Source organism: Bufo bufo, chromosome 4 (genome assembly GCF_905171765.1).
Source record: "Bufo bufo chromosome 4, aBufBuf1.1, whole genome shotgun sequence".
Classification (NCBI taxonomy): Eukaryota; Metazoa; Chordata; class Amphibia; order Anura; family Bufonidae; genus Bufo; species Bufo bufo.
The window spans coordinates 369,291,457-369,313,942 of NC_053392.1; the positions used below are offsets into that span (position 1 = coordinate 369,291,457).

At 40.4% G+C, this 22,486-nt stretch overlaps 1 protein-coding gene across 2 annotated transcripts in view; it reads left to right on the top strand.

Annotated features, from left to right (window-relative positions):
• LAMA2 (laminin subunit alpha 2) overlaps positions 1-22,486 on the top strand; it is a 1,085,231-nt gene that overhangs the window by 1,037,266 nt on the left and 25,479 nt on the right. For both annotated transcript variants that reach the window (XM_040429125.1, XM_040429126.1), the window contains 5 exons: positions 7,234-7,410; positions 10,128-10,278; positions 12,003-12,062; positions 20,760-20,869; positions 21,124-21,313. In XM_040429125.1, the coding sequence (XP_040285059.1) occupies positions 7,234-7,410; positions 10,128-10,278; positions 12,003-12,062; positions 20,760-20,869; positions 21,124-21,313 (688 nt within the window). The remainder of the gene's footprint in view (positions 1-7,233; positions 7,411-10,127; positions 10,279-12,002; positions 12,063-20,759; positions 20,870-21,123; positions 21,314-22,486) is intronic.

Consider the following 22,486-nt stretch of genomic DNA (forward strand, 5'->3'; position numbering starts at 1 on the left):
AGAAAAATGGAAGGCATTTGGGAAAAAAACATCAAACACAGGTAATGATGTGATTAGAAAAAACACCATTGACCCAAAAGACCCACATAAAAAATGCCTATATGTCCTGCATTGAATGTTTCCCATGGACTTCCATGCAGCAACTGGAGCTGGTGTTTCTAGCCTAAAAAAGCTGCAAAAAATGCTATCTAAGCAAATTCAGAAAAAACAATGCCTAGTCTTTTTCCCTTCAAAGTATACAGTAAATGAGTTCCATTAGTGGGATATTTATATACTTGATATCATATGCATATACGGTACTGTATATGTCTTTATGACTTTCCCATCCAACAAAAAATTCATCTTCACCTCTCAACTTAAAAGACTGATAAAAATTGTGACCTGAACAGTATATAATAGTCAAGTATAGTATATACACAGAAATAATGGTGTCACCTTTTCCCAATTTTTGGGGGCTTCATAGTAGTAACTGCATTGTTTTGCGCGTATCTGCCATTTCTCTTCTTCAGTCATCACGTGTGTAAATGTTTTATGCCAGTCTATGATAACCCCTGCTGCTAGAGGATACACCTAATTTATGACAAGGTGCAGGCCTTGTCATAAATTAGTAACGTCCTCTGGCAGTCCATGTGCCTAAATAAAATCTAGGGCAGCTCAGATCTGTGATAGATTTCTGTCTCTATCCAGGAAACTGGCATATATGAAGATACATTTTTGCCACATTACTCCTGAACCTCTGGTCTCTTTGCAACTACAACACCCTTTGCTTTTTGATTGACTTTAAGAGAAGTCAGGGCCAGATGTGAAGACTAGTGTTGATCGCGAATATTCTAATCGCAAATTTTTATTGCAAATATTGGCATTTCGAGAATTCGCGAATATCTAGAATATAGTGCAATATCTTCGTAATCGCGAATATTTGAGAATTTTTTCCATCAGTACCCATGATCCCTCACAGCTTCTTGCTTGTGGGCCAATGAGAAGGCTGCAATATCTTTGACTTTAGGAGTAGTGTTTATCACAAATTTTCGTATCGCGAAATTTCGTTTCGCGAATATTCACCCAAATATTCACAAAATATCACAAATTCGGATATTGCCTCTGCTGCTCATCACTGGTCAAGATGTTTCTATTGCCTGGACCTGTCAATCAAAGTGCAGAGGGCAGAGAAGTTACAGAGAGAGCAGGGCCTCTAGGAATATTGGTAATCCCCCATTGCTCCTAGAGGTTCATTTGCATATATTAGAATGTGCAAAAGGTCAGTCAATTCCATAGGTACAAATCTGCAAACAGGTGCCCTTTAATCTTCAAAGGGCATACAACTTGATTCGACTTTGTGAGAGTAACAAATGGAAGACATATTTTAATACTCATTATGCCCCTTGGTTTCTGCAACGTGCCTGCTCTCTTCCAGAAGTTTGTGAATCATGTCTTCCATGACCTGCTCAACTCTTGTGTTGTAGTATACTACTAGATGTAGTATACCTAGATGACTAGGAGACATGTTTATATCGTCCTGCAATGGCTGCAAAGCTTGAAAAATGTCTGTTTAAAAAAACATCCTTACCCTTCCTGAGTTACATCATTTCTGACGGTACTCAGAAACTCTTAGCGGTACTGGAGTTGCCCCATCCTACTGGCCTGCATGCTATTCAGTGGTTCTTTGGCTTAGCCAATTATTACCATCAATTTATTCTCCATGCTCACTTCCCCTCTGCTGTTACCCACAAAAGAATGAATGCCAGGCAGTGTACACACAAAGACTGTATTCCAGGCCCTCAAACAGGCCTTCTCGTCTGCCTTGATTTTGCACCATCCTGATATCTTGAAGCAGTTTTTCCTGAAGGAAGATGCCTCCTCAGTGGGTGCTGGAACCTCACTCAGAAGAGTTCCTCTGGTAAGATGGTCACTTGTGGCTTCTTTCCAAAGTCTTTCTCCTCAGCTGAATGCAACTTTTTTTTATCAGTAACAGAGCGTTAGGGTACTTTCACATTAGCGTCAGGAGACTCCGGCAGGCTGTTCCGGCGGGTGAACAGCCTGTCGGATCCGTCCTGCCGCTAGTTCACGTGTGCCCCCGAACTGCTGCTCCGTCCCCATTGACTATAATGGGGGTGGGGGCGGAGTTCCGGCGGCGGCATGGAGAGGCAGTCCGGGGGCACACGTGAACTAGTCTTACTGGCAATTAACATGGCTTTAAAGGAGTGGGGTCACCTACTAACGTGAGCCAGTCATCCAGTTGCTATCTTCACTGACCATAAAAACCTGACCTACATCAAGCCTGCCCAGTGGCTCATCCCAAGTCAAGCTTGTTCTTCTCCAGGTTTGATTTCTTCCTGCATTTCCATTTGAAAGAAAATAATTCTGATGCTCTGTCCTGTTCCAGTTTGCCTCAGATCATTTAAAAAAATCTTTGGCCCGGAGAAAATGGTGGTGTTTCTGGGTCTTGTTTTATATAGCTTCTTCTTTGCATGATACAGATTGCATTTGTGGATTGCACAGATGTCTTCACAAACAATGATTTCTGGAAGTGTTCTTGAGCTCATGCAATGTAAAGAATCATACCTGTTTTTAAGGCAGTGCCACCTGAAGGCCTGTAGATGACAAGCATCCAATATTGACCGTCAGCCTTGTCCCTTGCACACATTAATTTTTCAGATTGTCTGAATATTTTGATGATATTATGTACTGTACATGGTGGGATATTCAAAATGTTAGCACTTTTACATTGAGGCACATTTTTATGAAATTGTTCTGCAATTTTTAGATGCAGTGCACTTTTACATAGATTGGTGAACCTCTTCCCATCTTTGTTTCAGAGAGACTCTGCTTTTCTAACATGCTTCTTCGGCACTTAGTCATGTGACTTAGTTGCAAATAGCTCCTCCAGCTTTTTTTTACTAGGCCGTGCCTTTTGTTACCCCTATTTTAGCTTTTTGAGATGCATTGCAGCCATCAAGTTCTAAATGGGTAATTATTTCCCCCCATGAAATGGTAAGATGTCTCATCAGATATGTGTTCTACGTTCTGTTGTGAAGAAAATATAGTTCTATGAGATATGAAAATCATTGTGTTCTGTTTTTAATTACATTTATTTACATTTTATACAGCGTTCAAATTTTTGGGGAGTTGTGGTTGTATTTGTGGAACACTTTTTTCTCTCACATTGTGTCTGATTGGGAAGTGCAGTTCACCTCTAGGTTTTGAAGAGCTACTTGCAAGCTATTGGAGGTCTAGCTGGACTTTTCTTCTGCCTGTCACCCACAATCTAACAGACAAGTGGAGCAGGTCAATCAAATGAAGATCAATTATCTGCAACATTTCACTTCCGCACGTCATGATTATTGGTCGGTTGCTTCTCAGGACTGAGTTTTCATAAAACAATCATTTTAGTGAATCCTCCAGGAAGACTCCCTTCTTCATTGTTTATGGCCGTCAACTAAGAGTGCCTCTGCTGTTAACTATGTCCTCAGTTGTTCTGGCCCTGACTGCACTGTCAGGAATTTCTGCCAGATCTGGTAAGAGACAAAAACTTCCTTGCTACAGGCTTCTGCTTGTATGAAGAAGTTCTTAGATCGTAACCGCAGGTCTCCACCTCAGTTCTCTGCTGGGCCAAGGTCTGTCTTTTATCAAGGAATATTATACCGAACATTCCATCCTATAAGTTTGCTCCTCATTTTATTGGTTATTTTGAAGTGTTGAAGAAATTGAACTTGGTTTGCTACAAACTGCACCTTTGTGCCTCATCATGTGTTCCCAACTCCTTTTATGTGTCTCTTCTTAAACCTGCTGTGTTAAACCACTATTCCAGAATATCTATTGCTGACTCCTCCCTGGACAGGTCTGATAATTTGTACAAGGTGAAGAATATCTTGGGAATGAAGAAGGAAAAAACTTTTTTTGATTGACTGGAAAGGTTTTGGCACGGAGAAGAGGTCTCATTTCAGCAAATTACATTTATCACGTAAAGAAAGTTAATACAAGGCACTTACTTATATATTGTGATTGTCCATATTGCCTCCTTTGCTTGCTTGATTCATTTTTTTATTGCATTATACACTGCTTGTAAGCAGGTGTTATGACCACCTTGTAATCCAGCAGCCATGACTAGTGTTAAGTGAAGCAAAGCATTCAAAGCTAAAATCAGTCAAATGTTTAGGAAAACTTTGATTCACAATTAATCTGAATTTCCTCATGCTTGGTGGTAACAAATCAGTTTTTCCTAAAATGGCAGCTGCACGTGTTACAAACCGAAAGTAAGAAGCTCAGGAGTGCAAGATCACCCAAAATGCCGTGCGGCCAGCCAATTCACAGATAGCCATCCTCTTTGATGTCACAGCCCCATAAAACCCTCATAGGTGCATGGTCTCTGCCATTCTCCTGTGAGCTGAGCATAGGGAGAGACATGGCAAGAGCTCATCGGCTAGGGACAGTGTTGCTGAAAATTATTAATAGAAAAATATTGGAGAGGGAGTGTGCAGCGAAAGTGCAGGGAGACTTATTCTGTATCAGTTTTATTTATTTATTCCAACATTTACTTATTCCTATATCAGCCGTAAATGTAATTCAATAGCATATTGATGGACAATTCCATAAAATGGAAGCCTTTATTATTCTGGTGCCAGTGTGCCAACCAATACATCCAGTCTGCACCCCTTAGGGGGGACAGGTCTTAATGATGACCATCCTCATCTTTTGCTGGCTTTACTTCTTCCAAATCATCCTTAAAGCTTCCACATCCTAGAAAAGTCAGCAAGATGCATAGAGAAGAGGATCTGGATGCTCCTGATGACATATTCTCATCGATATTAGATTATGTGGAAAAGGAGGAAAAGCATATGGCAGAAGAAGGGCTCCCACCTGTATGGCAAGAGAGTTCTGGGGTTGGAGAAGTGGGTATGCCAGAGCTGATTAATATTCATTGTTAACTGTCAAATAACCTGCAGGAGATTGCACGTCACAACAGAGACAATATGCATATTGTTCACCCAACCTAACCAGCCAAACCCCATACCAGCAACAGCCCCTGTTTAAAGGTGCCATGTGGCCAATAACAATGAAGAAGAACTATACAGTGCAGTCGTCATTATTAAATGAAAGACAGCTATGGGCTAATTGCCCATGTGGTTCTTCAACGTAGCATGGCCGCAACCCTCCTGCAGCACAGCCACTCCATCTGGCCGTACCCTAGGGCAGAGTGGCCTGGGTGTACCTGATTTATAGTGATCCGTGACAAATTAATTTGTAACAAATCGAATTTTTTGGCTTTCTTCGGCAAAGTTGCTGAATCAAATTTTTCAAAACTTCGCTCCTCCCTAGCGGTGACCGTGCTTGCACACTATGAGAAAAGGTGGCAGCCTCTCTGATGGATTGAAATGAATGTTGGATTTTTATGTTCGTTGTTAGGTTCACGTTACACAAGAGATCTACATCACATCAATAAAGCCAAGACTAGCCCTCAGATCACAGCAGAGATCTATCAGTGATTTGTTATCTTATGGCATAAAGTGACGCCATTTAAAAATCATCCACAAACACAAGTTATTCATAAACTAGCCATCGATAATCTCTTATACGAGTTATGGCCTTAGACAATCTTGTACAAGAGTTTGATTGAGGACAATACTGCTGTGTTTTTCTTAGCATAAGATAAGCATGTCATATACAAGCTTTGAGTTCTTCCACTGCATGATGAAGAGCCAGGTATTCTTTTAAAAGATGGATAGAACATGAGAAAAAAAAAGTTTTACAGTTGGTCAGTATGAAAGAATATTCACACTGAAATAACTTGAAAACTGGGGGCTGCCCCTGACGTTGGGACCATCCACATAGCCGCTACATACTCCCTTCTATTCTGCGAAGACTCAGTCAGGATAGGTTTAGTTAAGACATCACTATATCTTTTGTGTACTTTTACATATTGAAAAAAATATATATAATATAAAATATGTTTCGTTTCCTATGAAATTTCTGGAGATTGTTAGGCAGACATAATTGCAATGATTATACACCCACTCCCTGTAAAACTTGCTGGAATAACTCTTTTGTCATGCACAGTAAATGAACACATAACTCTAATATCCACGTCTTCAATCAGAAAGTAAACACCTATTTTAGATTCAGATGAAAATAACACCCCATCCTTGTTTGTCCAAACTATGGTTGTATTAAATGGGAGACAGCACAGTTAGTACACTCCCATGCACATTGGTGTTTATATTGCCCTCTAAAGTTACCTGTAGGATGATACTTTTCACATCCAGCTCACATCTAATTCTTGCATCCTACAGTGTAAATATTCAAAAGCCAGCTGATTTGTCATTTAACTAAAATAGAAGTGTCTCCCTCCTGGAAATAATCTGAGCAGATGTGTCCCCCATGCTGTTTTACCACTAAATGTAATCATGTTACATAGCAAGACTATGCAAAGCCTGTCCTATACCCAAGCCACTTTCCTCTGCACTCTGGTGCATGCTAAACAGATGGAATCAGCTTCAAATCAATTTCTAAAATGTAGATCAGATAATTAGCAGAACATTTTATCATCGCATACTCTGCTGTGCCGAAAGACAATCTTCAACAGGTTCTTATGCTAATTGTATTAACATAAAGTTTCAGATAGAATGGAAGCTGTAATAATAATAATCTTTACTTATATAGCGCCAAAAACAGTCATAAATAACATAGCAACAGACAAGTTGATTACTACAACAAGAGGAATGAGGGCCCTGCTCGCAGGAGCTTACAATCTATGAGGGGATAGGGGTGACGCAGAAGGTAGAAGTGCTTGTTATGTACGATAGTCCAGCCATCTTGGGAGAATAGGAAAGCAGATATAAAGCCACATGAGCTGGTCAGCAGCCAATATACAAAGAGCTTCTGGGTGCAGTGGAGGCTCATCTTCAGGGAATGATAAATGGGCTATGGGAGGTTAGATCAAGGTGATAGGCCACCCTGAAAAGATGTGTTTTTAGCGAACGCTTAAAACTGTGCATGTTGTGATTAAGCCTGATTTCTTGGGGTAGGGCATAAGCTGTAAGATTCTTGCAGTCAGCCTCAGAGAATAAGAGAAGAACCAAATTTTGGATTGGGTCTGATTAAAATATGTAGTAGTATGCTTAGCTGCTGAATCTAACATATTGTGATATCTTCAACCATGAGCTGTGCCCACATTTGTATTTCTGTGATATTCTGGTTCACTTGACTCATTTAATTCTTTTATATTTTTTTTTCCAGCATACTAACAGCACAAGTCGATGAGGATAGAAACCAGACACTGAAATTACCAGCTAGCTATTCCATAAGTGTGAAAAAGCTCTTTGTAGGTGGAATCCCATCTGATGTACAATTTCCCCACTACAAGAGCATACCGCCATTTGAAGGATGCATTTGGGACCTATTAATCAATGCAGTGTAAGCTTTACGATACACACATTTTGTACAGTCTAGTCAAATTATCCTGCTGTGTTATAGTTTCTCTATGAAGGAAACATTTAATTAGATGATACCTTTTCGTATAGTTGAATTGTTTTGAACAAGTAGGTGAAGTTACTAGAGCTGAAAAAATTCTGCAATTGTTAAATACTCTGTGTCAAAATATAGTCCCAATGTGTAGATCTTGGGGTCCGTGGCTGCAGACTTATATTCTGTTGATACACATATTTATATGACTTCCACTCAAAAGTCCCCTTTGACATAAGGCTACTTTCACACCTGCGTTTGGTGCGGATCCGTCTGGTATCTGCACAGACGGATCCGCACCTATAATGCAAACGATTGGATCCGTTCAGAACGGATCCGTTTCTATTACCATGAACAAAAAAAAAAAAAAAAAAAAAAATTTTTTATTTTTTTTTGTTCATGATAATGCAAACGGATCCGTTCAGACTTTACATTGAAAGTCAATGGGGGACGGATCCGTTTGAAAATTGAGCCATACTGTGTCAACTTCAAACGGATCCGTCCCCATTCACTTACATTGTAAGTCTGGACGGATCCGTTCGCCTCCGCACGGCCAGGCGGACACCCGAACGCTGCAAGCAGCGTTCAGGTGTCCGTCTGCTGAGCGGAGCGGAGGCTGAACGCCGCCAGACTGATGCATTCTGAGCGGATCCGCCTCCACTCAGAATGCATTAGGGCAGTACGGATGCGTTCGAAGCCGCTTGTGAGCCCCTTCAAACGGAGCTCACAAGCGGAGCCCCGAACGCTAGTGTGAAAGTAGCCTTAGGCTACTTTCACACTAGCGCTTGATCGGATCCGTTCTGAACGGATCCGATCATATTAATGCAGACGGAGGCTCCGTTCAGTACGGATCCGTCTGCATTAATAACTTAGAAAAATTTCTAAGTGCGAAAGTAGCCTGAGCGGATCCGTTCAGACTTTCAATGTAAAGTCAATGGGGGACGGATCCGCTTGAAGATTGAGCCATATGGTGTCATCTTCAAGCGGATCCGTTCCCATTGACTTACATTGTAAGTCTGGACGGATCCGCACGCCTCCGCACGGCCAGGCGGACACCCGAACGCTGCAAGCAGGGTTCAGCTGTCCGCCTGGCCGTGCGGAGGCGAGCGGAGCGGAGGCTGAACGCCGCCAGACTGATGCAGTCTGAGCGGATCCGCATCCATTCAGACTGCATCAGGGCTGGACGGAAGCGTTCTGCTCCGCTCGTGAGCCCCTTCAAACGGAGCTCACGAGCGGACAGCAGAACGCTAGTGTGAAAGTAGCCTAACTGTGGTCTTTAAGCTGCCAATGCTCCAAGACTGGATTTATTATACCTCAAATTACTGCGGTTTTGCAATGTGGGTATTGGCCATGCAGCAAAATTTACCCATCTCTGTGACACATGTTAAAAAATATGTTTCACCTGTAAAAACTTGTACATCCAAAAATTAGAAAGACACCAGTAATATGCATGAAAAAACAAGCATCAATATTTGTTAATGCTGTAGTGTGGTGATAAGTGTTTGAGTTTTCATGTAGAGAGTCCTGGTTTGAGTAGTGAAAAAGTCTTCTAGATTTTTTTCTTCCACAATTAACTCATAAAAAGTCTATATCCTTATCATAGCAGTAAAGGAGGATCGGCACTCGCTGTTAGTAATAATATTACTCTGCTTATTGCCTCATATTAGTTTAATATGTGGCAATAAACAGAGTAATATTATTACTAACAGTGAATGCCAATCCTCCTTTACTGCTATCTTCACGGAACGCCAGCCCTAGGATACGCGCACCGCCACTTTAAACTTACCTTTGTGCCGATCGATATGGTACATATATATATATCCTTATCATATTGAAAATAATATTTTTAAGCTAAAAAAATTATAATAATTATTGCTGGTTTCGTTATAATCATGTATTGTACCTGTGAATAAACCAGTAATAGGCTTTAGTTTTTTAAGACAAAAAAAGATCTTAATATATAGTAAGGCCTTTAATTGTTATTATATGATTATATATTATTTATTATAGTATAGCCTTTTATTATGGGTTAAGTAAGAGAAAAATAACAGAACAAAAAGTTTATGTAAATCTCTCATGGGAACTGAACTTCGAATTTCTACATGAATGGCAGACAACTTACCTGTTTTTTCTATGCTCAGAAGCTAACACATATTAGTGGTGTCTTTATATTCATATATTGTGCTTGTGAATACAGCAGTAATATGTATATTAGATTTCTGAACAGATCTCAGTGTGGTATATGATACGTAGATGCTAGGACACAGCTCTGCCCTCAGCATGTCTAGCCCTGTCAATCAAGGGGAGGGGGAGTGTGCAGAGCACATGGGGTGTTACAAAGTAGTGCTCAAAGGATTCAGCCCCCTCTCCTGGTGCTTGAACTTCTCAATTGCATATAAATAAAAACACAGATATCTCGGCAGCTGTTTATCAGACAAAATAAAGGTATAGTTTTAATCAACATGGCAGTATGTTTGGTTTAATAGGGTTGATTCTGGTGACAGAGCTGCTTTAAATTAAATTGTTCTCCAAAGGAAATGTGTTGTATGTGTTGTACACTAAAGGCAATATACAGTATATCATGTCACATAACATGACAAGCAAGTTGTATGCACTAGTTTTTAATAAGCTAAATCCTTGTACTTAAATATTCCTTTTTGTCCTATTAGACCAACAGACTTTGCACAACCTGTATCGTTTGAGAATGCAGATATTGGACAGTGCCTTACACAGGAAGAAGATGGAGGCATAGACCAAGATGGATCTCAAGAATCAGCCACCAAACCACCACAGGTCATCCCAGGTCCTATCTCATCAACTGTAAGTACTTTGTATATTAAAAAGTACATAATTTATCTTTTAGAAACAGATGTAGTTTTACAAGACTTAAGTGCACAGAATCATATCACATTTTAACCAGCTTTGCAGCATCTTTAAGACTGCAGCACATAGTAATGGTACCCAATTTTACAGACCAGGTAAAATATATTTACAATTTACCTAAATACTACTTTGCCTTTAACCACCTATAGACTCAGCTTGCAAATGTTGATTAGTGAACGTCAAATGTTTAGTTGAAAGGCCTATGGTGTACCTTCCACCCAAAAAATCTTACCATGTGGTTGTCCTGGGATCCACAAATCTCCAGATTGTCTTGGCCTGTTTCCTTCAGGTCAGAATGCCCTTAATATTTGCATGGAGTGATGTCATGTACATTAAGTAATCTCTAAAAATTGATTTTATTTCCTCCAATGTTTTCGCGATTCTATAAGAGGAATTGTATATCCCCAAGAGGAATAAAAAATTGCATATCATTTTATAAATTTACCTTTTAACAAAATATCTCTATTTATCTATTTTGGCACTTATCTCTTTTTATGGATTACTAGATTGTCATGAAACGACTGGCTGTTCTAAAATTCACATAAACTGTGGCGATTTTGCAAATGAGTTTTAGTAGACAGCATGCGTGCTATAATGTAACAAGGGCTGAATTTATATTGCTTGCATTATGTAAGCAGAGTCAGACTGGGATGCAATGGGCTCACTATTATGTCAACTTAAAATAGGGTTAGTTTCTACTGAGCAGGCTCAGACAGGCCCACAGGGGAACAAGTGAATCCCCTGGTGGGCCCCTGAGTAAGGTGGGCCTTTAGTCCCTGACCGCTTGCACAAGTGGCACATGGAAAAATAGTGTGACTGCATCTTATACAGATAGGCAGTGTACAGCATCTCAACCAATGTATGTTCATATAAAAACCTGGGTAGATTATTTATCAAACTACTTAGTTTATTATAATAGATGCATCAGTTGGCTGAGGTGACTGATGGGTAAAAGGGAGGACAGTTAGTATCCTCTTTCCCCTGGGACCCACCTTCTTGAAGTCAGTGTAGAGACCCCAATGATCAATCATCTTGTAGCGTCTTGTTGCTGCCTGCCGCTCTATGAGCAGATATCAGAATGTAGCTGTAAAATGGGCCCCCAGAATTAATATTACTGGTGTACCCTGGGCAACCCACTCTGCTGCTGGGCTTTTGATATCCATTATTGTGTTTGGGCCTGGACCCATCAGAAGTTCCTCTGGTACTCTGGTGGCCCAGTCCCAAGTTATGTGTAACCCCAGGTCATTCAACAAGCAGATATTTGGCTCCTGTGACATTGGTCTAAGAATGTTACTTGTCTGCCGGAAGTTACATGAAATGAATGCAACTGATACAAACGAGATCATGCAAGAAAAACTCTTTTTGCCTTGGAAGTATATGCGTTCACAAGTCTTTATTAATGTGTTTCTAAATTTATATATTTATATTTAACTTATTTATACAGCTAGTTATCATGATGCCTCTATGTAAACTGTTAGATAACTCAATGATGTGTATGAAATATATTAGTTCATAGTGTTTATTGAAATACAATGTGAACGCATTATATTCACTGAAATGCTACTCGTGTTTGTCTTTATAAGTGCTAGACTTGTGTTGACTTTGCCTTGTAAGTATGGCGATTCTAACAGCTGCTTTGCCTCTTATTTGCTGCACCGTAGGAGCCTGACACCACTGAAGTGAAGAGTGCCAATATCACAGATGAGCTTGATTCTACAACGGTATCCATTCCCTCTTGCCTGCTTAATACAGTTCTTTATCATTTCTCTGTATTAGCTTTCCAGTGACACAGACCTAATCATTTCGATTTCCTTCTTCTTTTATTCCTGTGTACTGAGAGCAGAATGGAGGATATGACAGGACTGCCTCAACCTACAATTATTTTCCTCCAGGGTCTCCTATATCAAGAGAAATGGAAATGTGTCCTAGTGTGCCAGACTAGAAAATGTCTCTGCCAATCTACACAATCACAATAGGCATGGGGTTCAATCAGAAATGGGGTTCTTCTGATTACTGCTTACATCAGGAACATACAATTTATCATTAGGCGAATATTTGAAGTCAGTTTTGCTTCAGTTGTGTTGGAGTACTTTATTCCACATTTATCAAATGTCTCATGTTGTTTGATAAATTTGTCTCATCCTTAAACCTAACACTTTTGTCTAGAAGAGTTACTCCAGTTTTCCTGCTCCACCCTCCTACTGGAGTGAGAGTGAGATTTCTTTTTGAAACTTTTTAAATAAAAAATCTCAGTGATAACTTTGGAGCCAAACTTATCAACATAGCTAAACATGACCACTTTCCCACCCATATTTTAAAACTAGAGTGAATGGTGTCAAAATGCAAAAAAGAATCAAAATTGTTGTGCAAGAGAACCCAAAAAGTTACAAAAGACTCATTTTATGACTTCGTGAAGACAAAATTCTGGAGTAAAGGCATGATAAATCAGGTCCATTGTCTTGTCTAGATAGAAACCAGAGCATAAAACATGAATAGGATCTGGACATGTTTAAAGTTGATTGCCTGGCGTTGAATGCCAAATAGCTTCAAATTTCTGTGCTGATTCCCTTCCTAATATGCCTTTAAACTATTCAGAGCAACAGTATTTTCTTATACAGAACCCCAAACATACTATAGATTTAACAAAACAATATGCTACCTAACTGCTGTCAGGGTAAGCTAAAGCCTACTGCATAATGACTTAGTATTGAGTTAAATGCATAAGGATATGCAGGTATGTTGTAGGCTCCCTCTAGTAGTGGCTGCCAGCATGTTATCTTTTGAATATATCATATTTGTCACCCTATAAGATACACCTGTCAATAAGACGCACCTAGGCTCATAGCCCCTATGTTAATCAGACCTCAGCTCAGACCTCCAATGTTAACCCCTTAACTGACCAGTATGTATATATGTCCTATCTGCACATATACGTGCAGTTAGAACGTATACACATGCAGGCAGCACTTTAATCCCAGTGCTGATCAGCGCTGGGATTAAAGCTCCTGCTCCTGCAATCTAGCAAGCGCAGGTCAGGTCCCAGCTGACAGACACAGCAGGGACCCTGAGGAGAAGACAGGAGCTGTTTATTACAGCTTCTGCCTTCTCCTGTGGAGGCAGGAGAGTGGTATCTGAGCTCATGGTGGAGAGCAGGAAGCGGCAGAGCTGCTTCTTCTGTTAGTCCCGGCAGTCACGTGATCGCCGTGGGTGTCTGGGGCAGGGGCAGGAGCAGAGCTTCAGGGTCTAAGGAGACCATGATCAGCTCTGCCTGTGTGTAAAACCACTACGGAGGCTGTTTTCCCCTGTAACTGGGGCTCCTGTGGAAAAAATAATAATGTATGACCTCCTGGGGGACACATTATGTGCCAAAAATAAATAAATAAATAATAATAATTAGTAAAAAATGCAGTTACTAACAGAAACCGTCACCATAGTTGCCCCGTTCGCTCAAACCTATATATGTTACATATGAAAACGATCGTCACAAAAATAGGGAACCCATTGCAATAATTAATTTTTGCGTCATTTTTAATATTTACGAAATAAAAAGCTATAAAAAAAAAAAAAAAAAAAAGCTACAGTCACTAAACCACCACGTTCACAAAACATTCAGACCTTTTTTGGGTCCGGTCATGAAGGGTTAATTAAACCCACAACCAGACCTCAGCTCAGACCCTCAATGTTCATAATACCCCCAGTAAGACCTCAGATCACAACTCCAATGTGAATAAGACCCCCCCATTCAGACCCTCAATGTGAAAATGACCCCCAAGCAGACCTCAAATCAGAGCCCCAATGTGGATGACCCCCCAAGCAGACCTCAGATCAGAACCCAATGTGAATGACCCCCAAGAAGACCTCAGATCAGACTCCCAGGCTCAGAGCTGACATTTAAAATATGTAGCAATTAACTTACCACTGCCACTGCCGCTCATCACATCCACAATCTTCTAGTTCTTCCTGTTGTGTGCTGTGATGTGACCTGACATGCACAGAGCGCTGATGTCCTGACGCTGTGCACAGTCACAGCACAGTGAGCGGCTAAGAAAAACCAGGAAGCAGCGAGTACAGAGCCATGGGAGTGCCGCATTCACGACTTTCCGATTCTCCTGTACTAATGAACACTTCCATTAGTATTACCCCTCTCTCGGTCCTAGAGCACTTATCATTAATATTCTCCCCATAGGACCCATTGACATTTTCTCCCCACTTTGGGGGGGGGGGGTGCATCTTATAGGGATAAAATACGATATGCAACAACATATTTTTCATATTAGAGAGCATGATTATATAACATTATTTTCAAAAAATTGCTTTGCTTAAAAACAGCCAGATAGACACCACTTCCTTGTCAAATGATAACCACCAGGATGTTGGTTGCAATTGACAGTTACACAATAAGTACTAATAACGGTTAGCACTGGAAAAATCTCTGACCAAATCCATTTAAGTTCTTGGGCACCACAATCTATGTTAGGGAAATGGTTCTTATTATTCTGTGTGAATTACATTTATAGCCCCAGTGCTGTTTTGTAAGGCTGGCCATACATATGAGATACCTGTTCAAGCTATTTCTAGGCAAAAATGGCCAACAGGGCAAACATAAAAAAGCAAGGCAAGTGCAGGAATTTCAGGATTTCACCCTCTATATTTGAATAATGCGATACACTGCTGGAGGGGACCACCTACCAGCTATGAGGTCCCCCCTCAAGAACCAGGAAAGCTAAAATCTAAGTGACAACTTTTAATCACCACACCACCCCCAAGAACAGGGAAAGCTAAATGACAACCTACAATCCCCCCCCCCCCTCCTCCCCAATGAACTGGGAAAGCTGAGTGACAACCTATAGGGCTGGGAAAGCTTTCTGACACCTATATTGCCCCTCAAAATGTAGAAAAGCTGAGTAACAACCTATAATTTCCCCAAGAACTGGAAAAGCTGCACTATAACCACCCCCGGGCTATGTTCTAAGCCTCTGTCAGCAGTTTCTTCAGATTTAACAGCAGCCTGCAACACTAATTTTCCTGTCAAAAAGACAGACACCACATAAGAACTAATAATGGATTACAGTTACTATTTAAATTACATTGCACACTACCAAACATACATGAGAATACACCACATACATATTACATCCAGTGATGTCTCCTCTGCTGTAGACATTCTCTTTCCTCATCTTTTCAATTCAGAACAGACCACCATGTTAATTTCTTTCAGTCATATCTTGTCTCTACAGAGTTTGACACACTAACTCCACCACTAATCGGTACACCAAGTACCATGTACTCCAAGTGTGGTCGTACTCAAATGCTCATCACAGGTAATTGATTATAGCGGGGTTGGGGCCTACAAACAAATAGGAACCCACCCTTCTCCGTACACAAATTTAGGCAGACATAAGTCCATCCATATAAATAAGCACATAAATCCCTGGCATGTGCAGCATAATTGGAATAGCAGATCCACAATACACCAGGAAACAACATTAAAGCAACAAGAAAAAACTGACCGCAATGCTGGTGTGCCACCTCCGCTTCCCCAATGTACGTTTCGGTCTTGCTTTCTCCAGGGGGCATGTTGCATACGCACACCAGCTGGGTTTAAATATCTACCAATCCCCTCCCCATATCACATGAAAACAATCTCACAATCAGCCACATCCGGGTAACAGGAAGTACACATACCGCCATGTTGGAAATGCGAGTTTGACACACACAGACATCTTAGTTCTATCATGGTCCCTACCTTCTGAACACCCTTTTTTGCCAGTCCCTACACTTTGCCTGCTGTGCTCCCCAATATTTTACTGCAGAAACAGATAGTACCCATAAAAATATTTAACAACACAGATAATGCCCCGTTCAATAATTATTTCCATACACTGCCCTCAAAAATAACAGTGCCAACCAAATCTGAGAGTAATGGTGATACCCCCCAAAATAATTAAGCTGATACTGTGCCAGGGGGCCCCACCGTAAGAGTGCCCTGAAAAGTCCCAATAAATGCTACAGATAATTTGTGCAAGTACAATAAATGTCCCCTAATAATGTGTTCCAGTGCAAAAAATGCCCCTTATAATGTGTGCCAGTACAAAAAAAAATCCTCCCTCATGTGTGTCAGTAAAAAAATACCTCCTCATAATCCTGGCCAGTACAAAAATGCCCCCTTATGTGTGCCAGTACAACTATTCCCCTTATATGTGCTAGCCCAAAAATGCCCCTTATTTGAGGCAGTAAAATTTTTTTCCTATTTAGTGTCCTCAGTAGAACCAATATCCCTTTAGTACCCCTCTTTATGTGAGTGACAAAAACTGCCCCTTTACGTGTGCCACTATAAAAAAAAAGCCCCATGTGTGCCAGTACAAAAAGGCCCCTTATAATGTGTACCAGTACAAAAACTTCCTCCTTTTAATGCTCCAATAGTGCTTCCCCCAGTTATGATTATGCCCCGCAAAGTGGCCGAACAGCATGCTGCCACATAAAAATAATACTTACCTCCATGCAGCTGTCTGTGATGCGAGGCATGACACAGGCCTATACCGGCTGTGCCCTGAGCTGTATGCTGCCCGGATCAGTTAGTGCAATTATGATTTCATTGTGCCACCTGCGTCAGTCTCTGATAAGCAACAGGCATTCCCATACCCCTCCACAACAATCAACTGTATTGCCGTCCTGAGGACAACAACACAGTGGAATAGTGAGAGACGAGTGCTTCCACAATGAAGGTGCTGATTACTTAGTGTCTGCTTGGCACACTCCCCTTGAGGTACCAAGGTGGTGCCCCATGCCATCACACCCTCTCCCAGTCCTAGAAACAGCCCTGTTCTTGATGGACTATCACCTGGTTAGCCAACAGCTATCTCACCCAATTCACCCTATACAGGGCTTGGCTTTTTTTTCTTGAGAAAAAAAGGATCAGGCATGTTGAAATCCAGCAACTGAATCCTTATGTCCCAAGACTTCTGCCTCACCATGTACAATTGATGGTCAGCTGGTCTCACTAAAATTGTCAAATTTAACTGATATACATCTAATGTATATTGGCCAAACTTGGCGATTTGGTCAGATTAAGAGCAAACTTTAGATATTACGAACATATACTACCATCTAGAGAATACATTTTAGAAATTAAAATGTGGTGCTCAAAAGTAAAAGTTTTGCACAATAAACATAATTATAGTCTGCATCTGATCCGCATTTTTTACTAGTCGAAAGCAGACCCATTCACTTCAATGGGGCCACAAAAGATGCGGACAGCACACCATGTGCTGTCTGCATCCGTATGTCTGTTCCATGGCCCCACAAAAAAATAGAACATGTCCTATCCTTGTCCGTTTTATGGACAAGGATAGGACAGTTCTATAGAGGGCAGGATATTCCGTTCCGCAAAACGCGGAACACACACGTTTCATGGATCTGCAATTTGCTAATCGCAAAAACAGTTATGGCCATGTTCATGAGCCCTAAAACCAAAAACCTTTGAATAAACCTCAAAAACATCCACATATTTTGTATCCCTATAACCAAAAGGTATGGTAAATAGCAATGTAATGAACAAAACAAAAATCACAAAATCTTAGTAATGCATTAGGGTGCAATTATCTGACATGTTTGGATCACATTTAATTTATTAGCTCGATAGTTAATTGTATATAGCTTATAATATTTAGGGTGTTGAACAAATAAAATAATTTGACATTAGAGCATATGATCTGATTGGTCTTCTAAACAACAAGCACTCCATTTCCAAATTTGCTTGAATATTTCTGCACTTTTTGCAGTTACTTGTGTTTCTATGAAATTGACAGAAAAGGGAATCGATACTCAAAGTTAGAAAGCCGTTGTCCTTTGCATGTCACAATCTATGAATAAAAAGCATTGGCTAAAAATATATTCCAATTACAAGAGCAGCGACATAGGATTCATCATTGTTCTAGCTGACCTGACCCATCACAGTGTTTTATCATTGCTGATATGAACACTGATGATTGCAAACAGGGAAAATCATTCATCGTATAAGGGCCTAAGCGAAAAGTCTGCCTAATATGTCAATGGTCAGTGGTCTCACATGTTCAGTAGCTGAGTCCTACCACCCAGGGGCAGGTGATTCTTACAATTGGTAAGATTGTAGTAGATTCTTCTTGTCAGTATTTAGCAAATTATGTGAATGTTCCCTGAGAGAGTCCACGGAACACCAATGGGCACCATGGCAAGTATATAATAGCTATATCTACACATAGAAATATGCTGTAAAATTATTCTTATTGAAAATCCATTATATTTTGTGTGATCTAAACCAGAGTTTTAAGATTTAATTGTTCAACAAACCCCTTTAATTTGGCAACTAAAAAATTTTAATATCTTCAGAAAAACTCAAATTTAAAGTTTATCATTGTTAGATCTTTGTCAATTGTAGTGTGTGAGCCCAGCCATACTGTTTAGGAGTAGTTTACACATTATAGTAGGGATGGTATTTTGCAAAGTAGAAAACGCAAACTGTATACTGTATATATCTAATATTTCTACTCTTTCTTCAAGGGTCCATTCACACGTCCGCAATTCTGTTCCGCATTTTGTGGAACGGAATTGCAGACCCATTCATTTCCATGGGTCCGCACGACGTACTGCCCGGATCCGGAATTGCGGATCCGCAATTCCGGGTCCTCAATTCCGTTCCTGAAAAAAATAGAACATGTCCTATTCTTGTCCGCAATTGCGAAGAAGAATAGGCATATTCTATTAGTGCCGGCAATGTGCTGTCCGCTAAATGCGGAACGCAGATTGCCGCTGTCCGTGTTTTGCGGATTCGCAAAACACGCTACGAACGTGTGAATGGACCCTAAAACAACAAAGTTTTATAAAAGGGAGTCTGTCACCAGCATCCTCTATATCCAACTGTTTACATAGACACATAGCTGTAGTTTACTTGATTAAAAGCTCATTTTCTTTTGTTGATCTAAGGATCTGTTCACATTATGATACTTATTCTTAATATGCAAACTATATCTTTAGTACAACAAGGGTGTCACCATTGCTCTTGCACCCAAACTCCACTCCTTTCTGTAGCCAGCCCTACCCTGGCTGTTTTGATTGACAGGGCCAGGCAGTGGAAAGGCAGCAATAGAGGGGCTGGCCAAAGAAATTAGTAAAGCTTGGGTACAGCAAGAGCAATGATGATTCCCTCATTGCACCAAAGGTCTAATTTGCATATTAACCCCTTGGATTTTCTGGTTTTGCATTTTTATTTTTTACCTCTTGCCTTCCCAGAGCCATACCTTTTTTTTTTTTTTACATTCACATAGCTGTATGAGTGCTTGTTTTTTTTGTTGGACAAGTTGTACAGTACTTTCTAATGGCACCATTTAGTACAGCAAATGATGTAGTGGGAAGTAAAAAAAAAAATCCCAAATGGGGTAAAATAGGGAAAAAAGCACAATTCTGCCATAGTTTTGTTTTTACAGCATTCCATATGTAGTCAAACTGACTTGTTCCAGTCATTCTCCAGGTCAGTACAATAACAGCGATACCACATTTATATAGTTTTTCTTGTGTTTTAATGATTTTTGCTTTGCATCTCCATATTCTGACCCCCATAACTTTTTATATTTACATCTAGGGAGTATTGTGGGGAATTTTTTGCAAGGGAGATCAGTCATTTCTAGTGTTTATTGTGCATGCACGGCCAAACACCAGTTCTGCTCGAGCATCGCTATGCTCGTCACATCACGGAGTTTGGCCGAACACTGCGTGTTTATTATTACTATTGGGAAAAGGGTATATTGAATTTTCATATATTTTTTGATTTTTTTAAACTTTTTTTTCACTTTTTTTTCACATATTTTAAGTGCTTTAAGGTGACTTTAACAAGCAATTGTTAGACCATTTGATTTGCACTATGTTCCTATGGAGCTCTGCCACCTGCTTACTGCTGTTATGGCCTGGTATCCTTCAGAGGGACCAAGGCTATCACAAGGAACAAATGGCTCCCCCGATCGCTCCCAGGGAGGGCCACCTCATTTGCCATGGTCACAGTGGACCATGACATCTGAGGGGTTAAATGTCTGAGATCAGCATTATCGGCAATGGCAGAAATTAGCTACGCTACGGGTGTCTGCTGTGTGAAACAGCAAAAACCCACCCGCTATGGCAAACACTCCTCTGTGGAGCAGTCGCTATCTTTAAAGACCCGACTTCTGGACACGTACAGCAGACATCGGTAAGGGGATAAAAAAAAGTATCATAACTCGCGATAAGAACCTCAAATTTACAAAAGAAAAATAGCATTTTAATTAGGTGAACCACCATTCGACTATACAAACAATTTGATAGGGAGGTCGCTGGTGAAGGATTCCCTTGACAATTGTGCAATTTAAAAAATGCATATAGAATTCAATGTAGATCTGACTTGTTCCTTTAAGGGTTGTGCGGCCAACATAAGACCAGAAGTTATACAAGGAGGAAAGCAGTTTGGCCTCTCCAAAAACAGCCACATGGCATTTGCATTTGATGATACCAAAGTGAAAAACACGTAAGTCATGTTCTTTGTTGATTTGATTAATCTGTTCCCAGATCAGAAAAAAGAGTTTCTCATTATTTTTCCAGAAGCAGCACCATTCAGCTGACTACTAGACAGAGACAGAAGTTGCACTGTTTCTGGGAAATAAAAGCAAACAAATTTTCCTGGACAAACTCTGTATCAAAAATACATTATTAAAAAATCAACTCAAATGTTTAAATTTATTGTTTTTCCAATGGTTTTACGATACCTTTATATACTTGCAGCCTATCAATAGAACTTGAGCTTCGCACTAAGGCAGATTCAGGCTTGATCTTCTACATGGCTCGAATCAACCATGCTGATTTTGCCACAATTCAGATTAAAGAAGGAATGGCACACTTTAGATATGACCTGGGAAGTGGAGACACTACCACAATGGTGCCTCAAAGAGTGAATGATGGAGAATGGCATAAGGTATACGTGTTATCAATCTCTACTACAGTATTATATGATATAATATACCATTTATAAGTTGGTCTAGAGAAAAAATGTTTACTGAAGGAAAAAATTCACACAATTAACTAGTAGTTAACTAGAGCTTGGACCTCTACAAATTTTTAAAAAGATGGCCTCCAAAAATCATTTAGCACTTCACAGGGATTTTCAGCACTCTCATCAGTGTGCTCATTAAAGGGCATCTGTCAGCAGATTTGTAGCTATGAAACTGGCTGACCTGTTGCTTGTGTACTTTGCAGCAAAAGGCATCTGTGTTGGTGCCATGTTTATATGTTGCTTAAAAAAATGATGTTTTAATGTATGTAAATGAGCCTTTAGGAGCAACAGGGGAGTTGCCATTACACCTAGAGGCATCTCTCTCTGTAACTGTCACACCCTCTGCACTTTGATTGACTTTAGAAGAAGTCAGAGCCAGGTGTGATGACATTTTCACTGCCTGGCCCTGTCAATAAAAGTGCAGAGGGCATGGCAAATACAGAGAGAGCTGAGTCTCTAGGTGTAAAGGCAATGCCCCCATTGCTCCTAGAGGATAATTTGCATATATTTAAGCTTCATTTTTCTGAGCAATGCTGTCACATATGAACATGGGACCAACACCAATACCTTCAGCTCATGTAACAGGTCAGCCAGTTTCATAACTACAAATCTGCTGACAGATAGAGTTGAGCAGACACCTGGATGTTCGGGTTCGGCAGAACTTGAAAAAAAAAATTTGGGTTGGGTTTTGAGCACTAAAATGGCTGTAATAATGTCATGGCAAGAGCTAGAGGGCTACAAAAGGCAGCAAAATGTGCTTAAGAGCATGGCAAATGCTCTGCAAACAAATGTGGATAGGGATATTAATTAAAAAAACATAAAAGACCTTAAAAAAAAAATTAGGAATGATGTAGGAGTCAGAGGTTAAGGAGGCGGTGAATGGGTGGATGTGGCCGTGTAGGCTCACGTGACGTGGCAGTCTAAGTGGAAGCGGTGGCGAAGGAGGAATAGGTAGCCAACACATATGTGTGTTATTTTGCATTTTTACATAGGGATATCCCCCAAAATATTGGGACACATAAAAAAAAAAAAAAAAGGAATAAGCGCACTTGAGTACAAGGATGGACGGTTGAGGCTGTTAGAATTGTCTATTCT